General features: G+C 44.3%; 1 protein-coding gene across 4 annotated transcripts in view; it reads right to left on the bottom strand.

Moving 5' to 3' along the window:
• The window catches only part of fer1l4 (fer-1 like family member 4), a 353,096-nt gene that overhangs the window by 47,938 nt on the left and 290,711 nt on the right, over positions 1-14,447 (bottom strand). For all 4 annotated transcript variants that reach the window (XM_072244965.1, XM_072244971.1, XM_072244979.1 and 1 more), the window contains exons 38-39: positions 2,544-2,698; positions 1,135-1,295 (exon numbers count right to left, since the gene is read on the bottom strand). In XM_072244965.1, coding sequence (XP_072101066.1) covers positions 1,135-1,295; positions 2,544-2,698 — 316 coding nt within the window. The remainder of the gene's footprint in view (positions 1-1,134; positions 1,296-2,543; positions 2,699-14,447) is intronic.

The following is a 14,447-nucleotide window of genomic DNA, read 5'->3' as shown; positions in this document are numbered from 1 at the left end:
GTGTGACAAGTTACAATAATCAACTCACCTGACCACTGGTATGTCTTTGAATTGTGGGAGAAAACCGGAGCAGCCGGAGGAAACCTGCACAGTTACGGCGAGAGCGTACAAACTCCCGACAGGCAGCAGTGGGAATTACCCTGAGTCAGCTATTCTGTAAAGTGTTGTGCTAACCCCCCATTCTGCTACCATGCCGTCCATCTGCTATTAGGGAACAAGACAGCACAGGTGACAGAAGTTTGTGTAGGGGAACACTTTGAATCTAGTGAGCATAAAGCATTAGTTTCAAAGTAAGCGTTCAAAAAGATAGGTCTGGTCCAAGGACTAAGATTCTAAATTGGAGAAAGGCCGATTTTGATGGTATCAGAAATGATCTGGCAAGTGTGCATTGGGTCAAGCTGTTTTCTGGCAAAGATGTACTTGTTAAATGTGAAACCTTCAAAAGTGAAATTTTGATAGTGCAAAGCGTGTATGTGCCTGTCAGAATAAAGGGTAAAGATAACAGCTGTTGGGAATCTTGTTTTTCAGGAGATAATGAGGCCCCGGTGAAGAAGGAAAAGGAGGTGCATTGCAGGTCTAGGCAGTTACAAACAAACGAGGAGCTTATGGAGTATAAGAAATGCAAGAGAACACTTAAGAAAAAATTCAGGAGGGCTAAAAGAAGGCATGAGGTTGCCTTAGCAGACAAGGTGCAGCAGAAACCGAAGGGATTCTATAGAGCTGTTAAGAGCAAAAGGATTGCAAGGGACAAAATTGGTCCTCGGGAAGATCAGAATGGTAATCTATGCATGGAGCCAAAAGAGATGGGAGAAATCTGAAGTGATTTTTTTGTATCTATATTTACTGTCTTTCTGTTACTTATCTCCCACATTTAGCACCATTCTACAGACCTGATCAGTACTCTTTCCCATTTTTCTACAGACCTCATCAGTACCCTTTCCCATTTTCCAACTGCAGACTGATCAATGAGACAATTGCAGATCACCAGAGCATTTAACAGTTGACTCCTGGAACAAATTGGTAACAGATGGATGTTTGTATGTCTGGAAACACTCTGCCCTCATCTCCAGGTATTGTCTTCTGGTGTCTGTTACGTTCACAAAAGGAAAATAATGGGATAGCATTCTTGCTTACCTGTGACATCCCTGGATTGTCGGATTTCTGGAGTTTCCGGATTTCTATGTGCTCAGGCACCATTTTAAAAGAATGTTCCGGCATATCTTCCCAATGATTTAACACATACAAAGCCTTCTGTTCTTCAGACAGCAAAGGTTGCTCCCCTTTCTTGATCTTCCCTAAAATTCAAGGCCAAATTTCAGATGGTCAACATTCAATAATATCAATGCTGAGTTCACCAGTCCTTCTATTCCATCCCTGTATCGAGCCAGTTGATTCTACAGTTGTTTTTAACACTTCCCTGATACTCCATTCTGATTCCTTCTGCCCATATTTCTTGACTCTTAGTATCACTACCCTAGAGAGGTGGGTGCATAACATTTACAGTGCTAGAGTAGACTATAAGTTTACTGAAGACACAGCTATTGTTGGCAGAATTTCAGATGGTAATGAGAAGCTGTACAAGAGTGAGACAGATCAGATAGTTGAGTGTTGCATGGTGTCACAACAACAACCTTGCCCCCAACATCAGTAAGACCAAGGAATTGATTGTGAACTTCAGGAAGGGGAAATGAAGGGAACACGCACTAATCCTCAGCACTGAAAAGGGTGAGCAGTTTCAAGTTCCTGCATGTCTACATCTCTGAAGATCTATATTGTGCCCAACACCCTGATGCAATTACAAAGAAGGCATGACAATGGCTATACGAAAGAGTACAGAGAAGACCATTACTAGGACTGAAGGACCTGAATTATAAGGAAATATTGACTAGGTTAGGACTTTATTCCTTGGAATGCAGAAAATTGAGGGGAAATAGAGGTATACAAAATTATGAGAGATATAGATAGGGTAAATGCAAGCAGGCTTTTTCCACTGAAGTTGGGTGGGACAACAATTACAGGTCATGGGTTAAGGGTGACAGTTGAAAAGTTTAATAGAAACATAGAAAAACTACAGCATAATACAGGCCCTTCAGCTCAAAATGCTGTGCCGAACATGTACTTACATTAGAAATTACCCAGGGTTACTGATAGCCCTCTGTTTTTCTAAGCTCCATGTACCTATCCAGGAGTCTCTTAATAGACCTTTTTGTATCTGCCTCCACCACCATTGCTGACAGCCCATTCCACGCACTCACCAGTCTCTGCGTAAAAAACTTACCGCTGGCATCTTCTCTGTCTCGCAGGGAGAACTGGATGAGGCAAAATTTGACAGGTTATAGAGAAAAGGCCAAAGGCGGAACGGTAGGTTGCTGAGGTAGAGAACCAGTGCAGATGCAATGCACCAAATAACCTATTCTCCTTTCTCAATATATCCCTTACCATTTCTTAATACTTCCCTTACCATTTCTGAATCCTTCCCTTACCATTTTCACAATTGCATATAATGAAAACTGGCTTAAAGTTTAGAGAAACACTATTCTTACCTATTGGGACCAAATCTATGGGTATCTTGAATATTTTGTTGCTGACTTTCACTTCTTCTGGTCTGTATTCAGGCTCTGGCAACTGTAAATCTTTGCAGAGTTTTTTTAATATCTGGGTTGGTTTCAGACAGTCACGCCAAGCATTGTAACCTTCACTGCAAAAACAGTTGTTAAATAGATTCAAAGAGAAATGTCTTTCACTTACATTACTTGGCCAGAAACTTGACATTAAGAGACCATGCAGCATCCAAACCTGCTCCACCATTCAATCAGATCATGGTTTCTGTGACAAACTCCAAAACCCATCTTTGCCCTAATTATCTTCATTCCCTTAAACAAAGATCTGTTAATTTGGGTTATAAAATGAATGACTAACACAGCACTGATTTCCAGAGTTCCTTGGACTAACCATATTCACTTTTCAATGACTTTACCTGCTTCAAAGATAGTCCAAAGTGAGTTGTTTGCTTATGATAATACAATTTCTTCTCAGATACAGAGGCAGTTCATGCCGCAGTAAGGTGAGAACAACATTCAGCCATGGGATGATACATGATGAGCAACATGTGCACAAGAACTAGACAATTGCTATCTCTATTAAGAGAGGCTAATCAGCATTCCTGACCATTCAATAACATTACCCTTGCTGAATTCTCTACCCTCGACATCTTTGGCTCATCAGGTTTAGGCGGTAACAAGGCAAGGTGAGGTAGGTTTACCTGTGTTAATTGCGGAAAGGAAGAATGTGTGTGAGGCCTGTTTTCTGTGCTCGGTGTCAGATGTGGGAGGGCCTGGAGTCTCCCAGCCTCCCGGACGGCCATATCTGCACCCGGTGTGTTGTGCTGCAGCTCCTGAGGGACCGCGTTAGGGAACTGGAGATGCAGCTCGATGACCCTCGTCTGGTCAGGGAGAGCGAGGAGGAAGTAGAAAGGAGTTATAGGCAGGAGGTCACACTGGGGCGACGAGAGACAGACGTGGGTCACAGTCAGAAGGGGGAAGGGGAAGAGTCAGGTACCCCTGTGGCTGTACCCCTTGACAATAAGTACACCTGTTTGAGTACTGCTGGGGGGGGGGGGAACAGCCTACCTGCGGGAAGCAACAGTGGCCGTTCCTCTGGCACAGAGTCTGACCCTGTGGCTCAGAAGGGTAGGGAAAGGAAGAGGAAGGCAGTAGTGACAGGGGACTCTATAGTTAGGGGTTCAGACAGGCGATTCTGTGGATGCAGGAAAGAAACTCGGATGGTAGTTTGCCTCTCAGGTGCCAGGGTCCGAGATGTTTCAGATCACATCCAAGATATTCTGCAGTGGGAGGGAGAACAGCTAGAGGTCGTGTACATATTGGTACCAATGACATAGGTAGGAAAAGAGAAGAGGTCCTGAGAAAAGACTACAGGGAGTTAGGAAGGAAGTTGAGAATCAAGACCGCAAAGATAGTAACCTGGGGATTACTGCCTGTGCCACATGACAATGAGTATAGGAATAGAATGAGGTGGAGGATAAATGCATGGCTGAGGGATTGGAGCAGGGGGCAGGGATTCAGATCTCTCTTTTGGGGCAGGTGTGACCTGTACAAAAAGGACGGTTTCCACTTGAATCCCAGGCGTGCCAATATCCTGGCGGGGAGATTTGCTAAGGCTACTGGGGAGAGTTTAAACTAGAATTGTTGGGGGGTGGGAACCGAACTGAAGAGACTGGGTAAGAGGTGGTTGGCTCACAAATAGAGAAAGCTTGGAGACAGTGCGTGAGGGAGGATAGGCAGGTGATAGAGGAGGGATGAGCTCAGAAGGACGGTTTGAGATGTGTCTATTTTAATGCAAGGAGTATTGTGAACAAAGCGGATGAGCTTAGAGCGTCGATCAGTACTTGGAGCGATGATGTGGTGGCCATGACAGAGACTTGGATGGCTCAGGGACAGGAATGGTTACTTCAAGTGCCGGGTTTTAGATGTTTCAGAAAGGACAGGGAGGGAGGCAAAAGAGGTGGGGGCATGGCACTGTTGATCAGAGATAGTGTCATGGCTGCAGAAAAGGTGGACGTCATGGAGGAATTGTGTACGGAGCCTCTGTGGGTGGAGGTTAGGAACAGGAAGGGGTCAATAACTTTACTGGGTGTTTTTTATAGGCCATCCAATAGTAACAGGGATATCGATAAGCAGATAGGGAAACAGATCCTGGAAAGGTGTAATAATAACAGAGTTGTCATGATGGGAGATTTTAATTTCCCAATTATCGATTGGCATCTCCCTGGAGCAAGGGGTTCAGATGGAGTGGGGTTTGTTAGGTGTGTTCAGGAAGGTTTCTTGACACAATATGAAGATAAGCCTACAAGAGGAGAGACTGTACTTGATTTGGAATTGGGAAATGAACCTGGTCAGGTGTCAGATTTCTCAGTGGGAGAGCATTTTGGAGATAGTGAACACAATTCTATCTCCTTTACAATAGCATTGGTGAGAGACAGGAACAGACAAGTTAGAAAAGTGTTTAATTGGAGTAAGGGGAATTATGAGGCTATCCGGCAGGAAATTGGAAGCTTAAATTGGGAAGTTATTCTCAGGGAAAATACTGAAGAAATGTGGCAAATGTTCAGGGGATATTTGTGTGGAGTTCTGCATAGGACATTCCAATGAGACAGGGAAGTTATGGTAGGGTACAGGAACCATGGTGTACAAAGGCTGTAATAAATCTAGTCAAGAAGAAGAGGAAAACTTACAAAAGGTTCAGAGAGCTAGGTAATGTTAGAGATCTGGAAGATTATTAGGCTAACAGGAAAGAGCTTAAGAAGGAAATTAGGAGAGCCAGAAGGGGCCATGAGAAGGCCTTGGCGGGCAGGATTAAGGAAAACCCCAAGGCATTCTACAAGTATGTGAAGAGCAAGAAGATAAGACGTGAGAGAATAGGACCAATCAAGTGTGACAGTGGGAAAGTGTGTATAGAACTGGAGGAAATAGCAGAGGTACTTAATGAATACTTTACTTCAGTATTCACTATGGAAAAGGATCTTGGGGACTGTATTGATGACTTTCAGCAGACTGAAGAGTTTGAGCATATAGACATTAAGAAAGAGAATGTGCTGGAGCTTTTGGAAAAGCATCAAGTTGGATAAGTCACCGGGACCGGATGAGATGTACCCCAGGCTACTGTGGCAGGTGAGGGAGGAGATTGCTGAGCCTCTGGCGATGATCTTTGCATCATCAATGGGGACGGGAGAGGTTCTGGTGGATCGGAGGGTTGCAGATGTTGTTCCCTTATTCAAGAAAGGGAATAGAGATAGCCCAGGAAATTATAGACCAGTGAGTCTTCCTTAAGTGGTTGGAAAGTTGACGGAGAAGATCCTGAGAGGCAGGATTTATGAACATTTGGAGAGGTATAATATAATTAGGAATAGTCAGCATGGCTTTGTCAAGGGCAGGTCGTGCCTTACAAGCCTGATTGAATTTTTTGAGGATGTGACTGAACACATTGATGAAGGTAGAGCAGTAGATGTAGTGTACATGGATTTTAGCAAGGCATTTGATCAGGTACCCCATGCAAGGCTTATTGAGAAAGTAAGGAGCATGGAATCCAAGAGATCATTGTTTTGTGGATCCAGAATTGGCTTGCCCACAGAAGGTTATAGACGGGTAATATTCTGCATGGAGGTCAGTGACCAGTGGTGAGCCTTGGGGATCTGTTCTGGGACCCTTACCTTTGTGATTTTTATAAATGACCTGGATGAGGAAGTGAAGGGATGGGTTAGTAAGTTTGCTGATGACACAAAGGTTGGGGGTGTTGTGGATCGTGTGGAGGGCTGTCAGAGGGTACCGCAGAGCATTGATGGGATGCAAAACTGGGCTAAGAAGTGGCAGATGGAACTTCAACCCAGATAAGTGTGAAATAGTTCATTTTAGCAGGTCAAATATGATGACAGAACATAGTATTAATGGTAAGACACTTGGCAGTGTGAAGGATCAGAGGGATCTTGGGGTTCGGGTCCATAGGATGCTGAAAGCAGCTGCACAGGTCGACTTTGTGGTTAAGAAGGCATACGGTGTATTGGCCTTCATCAATCGTGGAATTGAATTTAGGAGTCAAGAAGTAATGTTGCAGCTATATAGAACCCTGGTCAGACCCCATTTGGAGTACTGTGCTCAGTTCTGGTCGCCTCACTACAGTAAGGATGTGGAAACCATAGAAAGTATGCAGAGGAGATTTACAAGGATGTCGCATGGATTGGGGAGCATGCCTTATGAAAACAGGTTGCGTGAACTCAGCCTTTTCTCCTTGGAGCTACGGAGGATGAGAGGTGACCTGATAGAGGTGTATAAGATGATGAGAGGCATTGATTGTGTGGATAGTCAGAGGCTTTTTCCCAGGGCTGAAATGGTCGCCACAAGAGGTCACAGGTTTAAAGTTTTGTCGAGTAGGTACAGAGGAGATGTCAGGGGTAAGTTTTTTAGGCAGAGAGTGGTGAGTGCATGGAATGGGCTGCCAGCAACGGTGGTGGAGGCGGATATGATAGGGTCTTTTAAAAGACTCCTGGATAGGTACATGGAACTTAGAAAAATAGAGGGCTATGGGTAACTCTAGTAATTTCTAAGGTATGGACATGTTCGGCAGAACTTTGTGGGCTGAAGGGCCTGTATTGTGCTGTAGGTTTTCTATATTTCTATGTTTAACAATTACCAGTGATCAGAACTGTAACTTGAATTAACCATGTAAACACCATGGCAAAAAAAAAGAGCTCAGAGGCTTTCTATCTTTCAAGAGGCTCACTTGACTCCTTGAAGCATTTCACAAATGAAGGAAAATGTGAAATGCTTCAATTGCCTGGATGAGTACAATGCCAAAGCTCCAGAAAGTTGACATCAACAAGAAGGGCATGGAGTGTAGACATTATGGAGTGATAGTCATAGAACACTACCATAAGACCATAAGACAAAGGAGCAGAAGTCGGCCATTCGGTCCATCGAGTCTGCTCGGCCATTTTATCATGAGCTGATCCATTCTCCCATTTAGTCCCACTCCCCCTCTTCTCAACACAGAAAAAGGCCCTCTGGCCCATCTAGTCAATGTTGAAGTATTAACCTGCCTACTCACATTGACCTGCAGCTCTTCATACCCTTCCCATGCATGTACCTATCCAAATTTCTCTTAAATGTTGATATCAACCCCACATCCACCATTTGTACTGGCAGCTCATTCCACACTCTCACCACCCCTTGAATGAAGGAGTTCCTCCTCATCTTCCCCTTAAACATTTCACCTTTCACACTTAACCCTAGACCTCCAGTTCTAGTCCCAGCCAACCTCAGTGGCAAAAACCTGCCTGCATTTACCCTATCTATACCCCTCAATTTTGTATACCTCCAACAACCACCCCCCCTTAATCTTATAGACAATAGACAATAGACAATAGGTGCAGGAGTAGGCCATTCGGCCCTTCCAGCCAGCACTGCCATTCACTGTGATCATGGCTGATCATCCACTATCAGTATCCAGTTCCTGCCTTATCCCCATATCCTTTGATTCTGCTATCTTTAAGAGCTCTATCCATCTCTTTCTTGAAAGCATCCAGAGACTTGGCCTCCACAGCCTTCTGGGGCAGAGCATTCCATATATCCACCACTCTCTGGGTGAAAAAGTTTTTCCTCAATTCCGTTCTAAATGGCCTACCCCTAATTCTTAAACTGTGGCCCCTGGTTCTGGACTCACCCATCAGCGGGAACATGCTTCCTGTCTGCAGCGTGTCCAATCCCTTAATAATCTTAATATGTTTCAATAAGATCCCCTCTCAGCCTTCTAAATTCTGGAGTATACAAGCCCAGTCGCTCCAGTCTTTCGACATATGACAGCCCCGCCATCCTGGGAATTAACCTTGTGAACCTACGCTGCACTCCCTCAATAGCAAGAATGTCCTTCTTCAAATTTGGAGACCAAAACTGCACACAGTACTCCAGGTGTGGTCTCTCCAGGGCCCTGTACAGCTGCAGAAGGACCTCTTTGCTCTTATACTCAATTCTTCTACATTCTAGTGAATAAAGATCTAACCTATTCAACCTTTCCCTATAACTTAGGTCCTCAAGACTTGGCAACGTCCCTGTAAATCTTTTCTGCACTCGTTCAATCTTATTTACATCTTTCCAGTAGTAACCAAACCTGCACACAGCATCCAAATTAGGCCTCACCAATGTCTTATACAATCTCAACATAACATCCTAGCTCTTGTACTCAATTACCAGACTTACGAAGACCAATGTGCCAAAAGCTTTCTTCACAACCCTACCTATCTGTGATGCCACTTTCAAGGAATTATGGATCTGTATTGGAGTTTGGAGAGGAGGGAACTTCAATTGGCTCCACTGCTTGAGGATAAAAGGCAGAAGTGAGTCACAGCAGAGTAACAAAGCTTTGACCAGCAACTAATTTGTACATCAGAAGTTTGGAGAGGAGGGGACTTCAGTGCCCGAGTATAATAGACAGAAGTGGGTTGCAGCAGCATAACAGAGCTTTGACTAGGGACCAATCAGAGCTTGGGATTGATTAGCAAGAGCAAATTAAAGGAAGGCCATCGTCTGAGTGGAAATAGTCAGAGCGGTGATCTTAAGGCTTTAGCTCTTCGAGGTTCCATTCAGAGAAAGCAAAGGGAAGAATAGCTCAAGCTTTTTTCCATCTCTTCTTTATATCTGCTCAGCTAGAACAGTAGAGATCACAGGCAGGATAGTGAAATGCTGCTCTTGCAGGATGTGGGAAAGCAGAAAGACCTCCAGTGTACAACTGCAAGAAGTGCATCTAGCTGCAGCTTCTAACAAACCACATTAAGGAGTTGGGGCTGGAACTAGATGAACTCCGGATCATTTGGGAGGCTGAGAGAGTGATAGAGAGGTAGTTACACCCAAGGTGAAGGACACAGGAGACTGAGTGAAGGTTAGGAAGGGGAAAGGGTTTAAGGAGCCAGTGCAGAATACCCCTGTGGCAATCTCCTTCAACATCCTTAGATGCTGTTGGGGAGGGGGGATGAAAGTCACAGTGGTCTGGTCTCTGGAACTGTCTACCTCTGTGACTCAGAAGGGATGGGGGGAGAAGAGGCATGCTGTAATGATAGGTTAGTTAGGTGTACGGACAGGAGGTTCTGTGAGTGAGAACAAGATTCCCAGATGGTATGTTGCTTCCTGGGTGCTGGGGTCAGGGATATCGCAGATCAAGTCCACAGCATTCTTAAGTGGGAGGGTAAACAGTCGGAAGTCATTATCCATGTAGGTACACATGACGTGGGTAGGATGAGTGACAAGGTTCCACATAGGGAGTTCATGCAGTTAGGTACTAAGTTAAAGGGTAGGACCTCCAGAGCTGTGACCTTAGGATTGCTACTTGTGCCACGTGCTAGTGAGGCCAAGCATCTGATTTCACTGTGGAAGACATTAGCAGTGTACCAGAGGTCCGTGAATGTCAGGGAGCGGGAGTGAGTGTCATTGTTATTACAAAGGAAAAAGTGCCAGACGAATTGGAAGGTCTTAAGGTGACTAAGTCCCTAGAGCAGATGGACTACACCCCAGAGTCCTGAGAGAGGTTGCTGAAGAGAAAATGGGTACATTGGTCAAGATCTTTTAAGAATCGCTTGATTCTGGCATGGTCCCAGAGGACAAGAGAATTGCAAGTGTCATTCCACTCTTTAAGAAGGGAGGAGGACAAAAGAAAGGAAATTATAGGTCAGTTAGTCTAACCTCAGTGGTTGAGAAAGTGTTGGAGTCTCTTATTAAGGATGAGGTTTCGGGGTACTTGGAAACTAAAGTCAAAGTCAGCATGGTTTCTGTAAAGGGAAATCTTGCCTGACAAATCTGATAGAGTTCTTCGAGGAAGTAAAAAGTAGGGTGGACAAAGGAGAGGCAGTGGTGACATTTACTTAGATTTTCAAAAGGCATTTGATAAGGTGCCACACATGAGGCTACTTAACAAGATAAAATCCTATGCATTACAGGAAAGATACTGGCATGGATAGAGGAATGGCTGACAGGCAGGGGGCAGATAGTGGAAATAAAAGGGACTCTTTCTGGTTGGCTGCCAGTGACCAGTGGTGTTCCTCAGGGGTCAGTATTAAGACAACCACTTTTCACATTGTTTGTCACTGATTTAGATAATGGAATTGATGGCTTTGTGGCAAAGTTTGCGAAGATAGGTGGAGGTGGGGTAGTGCTGAGGAAGCAATGTGACTGCAGCAGATCTCAGACAAATTGGAAGAATGGGCAAAGAAGTGGCAGATGGAAGACAGTGTTGGGAAATGTAAGTTAATGCATTTCAGTAAAAGGAACAATAGTGCAGACTATTATCTAAATGGGAATAAGGTTCAAACATCAGAGGTGCAAAAGCGACTTAGGAATCCTTGTGCAAGACTCCCAGAAAGTTAATTTACAGGTTCTGTGGTAAAGATGGCAAATGTAATGTTGGCATTTATTTCAAGGAGAATAGAATATAAAAGCAAGGAGATGATGCTGAGACTTTATCAGATACTAGTCAGGTTGCACTTGGAGTATTGTCAACAGTTTTGGGCTCCATATCTGAGAAAGGATGTGCTGTCATTGGAGAGTCCAGAGGAAGTTCAAGAGGATGATCCTGAGATTGAACATATGAGGAGCATCTGGAAGCTTAGGGCCTGTACTCACTGGAATTTAGAAGAATGTCAGGGGATCTCATTGAAACCTACCAAATGTTTAAAGGACTAGATAGGGTGGATGTGGACAGGATGCTTCCTGTGGTGGTGGTATCCAGAACTAGAGGGCAGAGTCTCAAAATTGAGGGGCGACCTTTTAGTACAGAAGTAAGGAGAATTTTTTTTAGCTAGAGAGTAGTGAATCTGTGGAATGCTCTGCCGGAGACTGTGATGGAGGCCAAGTTCATGCATATATTTAAGGCAGATGTTGATTGTTTCCTGATTGGTCAGGGTATCAAAGTATATGGCAAGAAGGCAGGTGTATGGGGTTGAGTGGGATCCAGGATCAGCCATGGTGGAATGATGGATCAGACTCGATGGGCTGAATGGCCCAATTTGCTCTGTTGTCTTATGGTCTAACTAGGATGATTATACAGTTTAATATGTGGCTAAGGAGTTGGTGTAGGAGGAAAGACATAAGATTTTGGATCATTGGGCTCTCTTCCAGGGAAGGTGGGACCAGTACAGAAGGGACGGTTTGCACCTGAGCAGGAGAGGGACTAATATCCTAGGGAGAAAGTTTGTTAATGCTGCACTCTGGGGAATGGGAACCAGAGTGCCAGAACAGTTAATGGAGAGGTTGTGGAGGCAGATATTGGTGAGATCTCAGACAAAGTTAAGAGTCAAAGGGTTGAGCATGGTGTGACAAGTGTCCTGAGCTGCATATATTTCAATGCAAGAAGTATCATGGGAAAGTTGAATAATACTGCTGCAGATGAGGTACCTGATTTACAGACAGAGGCAATGTGTAGCGACAAGAGGCTTTTGATAAGGCAAATGCATGATAGATAGGTGAACTTTCAGCACAGCTGCAGACTGGCAGATATGATGTTGTAGGGGTCACTGAATTATGGCTGAAAGATTATAGCTGGGAGCTTAATTTCCAAGGGTACATAATATATCAAAACGATAGGCAGGAAGGCAGAGGGGTGAGTGTTGCTCTGTTAGTGAAAAATGAAATCAAATCATTAGAAAGAGGTGACATAGGGTCAGAAGGTGTTGAACCATTGTGGATAGAGGAAGTTGGAGGCAGAGTTAAGATGACGCTAAACGGCAACTCCTTTGCTTGCATCTTCGGCAACAGCTCTATTTCCATCTTTATCTTTCCCTTTCAGGGTTCTTTTGCAGACCCTGACCTGGAGTTACACACATACTTCAGTTCTTTGCGGGAATGGGACCCGTTCTCAGGGTTTCAGGACAGCCGTTGTTGTTCGGCATGCCAAGGGTTCGGCCTGAGAGTTGGGCTCAAATTCAGATGTGTAAGATCTCAGGGCTCTGGAGACGGGTGGATTGAGGGTCGGTGTCATGGTGTGAGCGAAAACATCTTGTTAAATCCACTGGCTGGATGTTTTTTTTTGTTTTTGGCACCATTCTTTGTGAACTCCAGAGTCTGTTGTGCATAGAAATCCCAGGATATCAGCAGTTTCTGAGATACTCAAATCACCCTGGCTAAGTAATTACCTTGCTTAGTTTGGCTTTTTTCTTAAAGATGTGCCCAGTGCACTCTGGCTGGTACTGCACCCCTGGCCCTTAGCTCACTGTGAAATGCGTCCTCTGGTTGTTCCTCCCAAAGTGGAACACCTCGCACTTGTTTGCGCTAAATTCCATCCACCATATTTCAACCGATTTTTCCAGCTGTTCCAGACCCCGTTGCAATGTTTGATAGTCTTTCCTGTTGTCCACTACACCTCCAATCTTAGTGTCATCCGCAAATTTTCTGATCCAGTTAACCACATTATCATCCAGATCATTGAAGTAGATGACAAACAATAATGGACACAGCTCCAATCTCTGAATCACTCCACTCATCACAGGCCTCCAGTCAAAGAGGCAACCATCTACTACCACTTTCTGGCTTCTCCCACAAAGCCAATATCTAATCCAATTGACTACCTCACTTTGATTGCCAAACAACTGAACCTTATTTACCAACCTCCCATGTGGCACCTTGTCAAAGGCTTTGTTAAAGTCCATGTGGACAATATCCACTGCCTTTTCTTCATCAACTTTCTTGATAACCTCCTTAAAAAAATCTATATCATTGGTTAGACATGATTTACCACGCACAAAGGCATGTTGACTATTCCTAATCAGTCCCTGTCTATCCAAACACTTATACATTCAGTCCCTTAGAATACCTTCCAATAACATGCCCATGTCTTCTGTCAGGAAAGAAGTGCTGATGTTCTAGATGATGGTCACATCAAGGAAGAGGAGGTGTTGGGGCTAGGGGTTCAGGAAGGCAGGCCCACACGGCCTAATGGCGCTATACTGGGTTTTGAAATAGAGAAGTAAGGAGGTTGCTGGGCTCTCGACAGAGATCTTTGTGTCTTTACATCCTCTTTGGTCAACAGTGGGATTCCTAGAGGAATGGAGAAAAGTGAACATTTTTCTCTGTTTAAGAAGGGCAATAGAGACAAACGAGGAGCTAACTGATGAAAAATGGTTGATCAGGGCAGGACAGTGAATGTTGTTTTAACGGATGTTAGCCAAACTTTTGACAAGGTCTCAGGTAGGCTGATCCAGAGATTAAAGTACATGAGGTCCATGGAGACTTGGTCGAATGTAATCAAAATTGATTTGGCCATAGAAGGCAGAGGGTAGGGTGCAAAGGTATTATCCTGATTGGAGGTCTGTGATCAGTTGTGTTCCATAGGGGTCAGTGCTGGGACCTCTGTTGTTTGCAACATGTATGATTTGGATGGAAATGTAGGTGCACTAATTAGTAAGTTTGCAGACAACATAATGAGTGCTGGAGTTGTGGATTGTAAGGAAGGTTATCAAAGGATTCAGCAGGATATAGACCAGTTGGAAGTATGGGCAGAGATGAATCTGGGCAGCTGTAAGGCGTGGAACTTTGGGAGGTCAAATGCAAACAAGGAAGTACCCAGTAAGTGGCAGGAGCCTTAGAAGCATTGATGTACAGTGCAAACCCATAGCTCCCAGAAAATGGACACACAAGGAGAAAGGGTAGTAATGAAGCATACAAGAAATTGCTTCATCAGTCAGGATACTGGGTATAACAGTCATATTTTTGCATGTAACTCTGTTCACCCATTACAGGAAAGGATGAGGAGGCTTTAGAGAGTGTACAGAAGAGATTCGCCAAGGTTCGCCATGAACAAAGTGGATGAGATTAGAGCATGGATCAGTACTTGGAGCTATGATGTTGTGGCCTTTGCAGAGACTTGGGTGGTTTAGAAGCAGGAATGGTTATTTAGAG

The sequence above is a fragment of the Mobula birostris genome, chromosome 2 (genome assembly GCF_030028105.1).
Source record: "Mobula birostris isolate sMobBir1 chromosome 2, sMobBir1.hap1, whole genome shotgun sequence".
NCBI classification, from domain to species: Eukaryota; Metazoa; Chordata; class Chondrichthyes; order Myliobatiformes; family Myliobatidae; genus Mobula; species Mobula birostris.
This window is presented reverse-complemented; position numbering and strand designations above follow the sequence as displayed.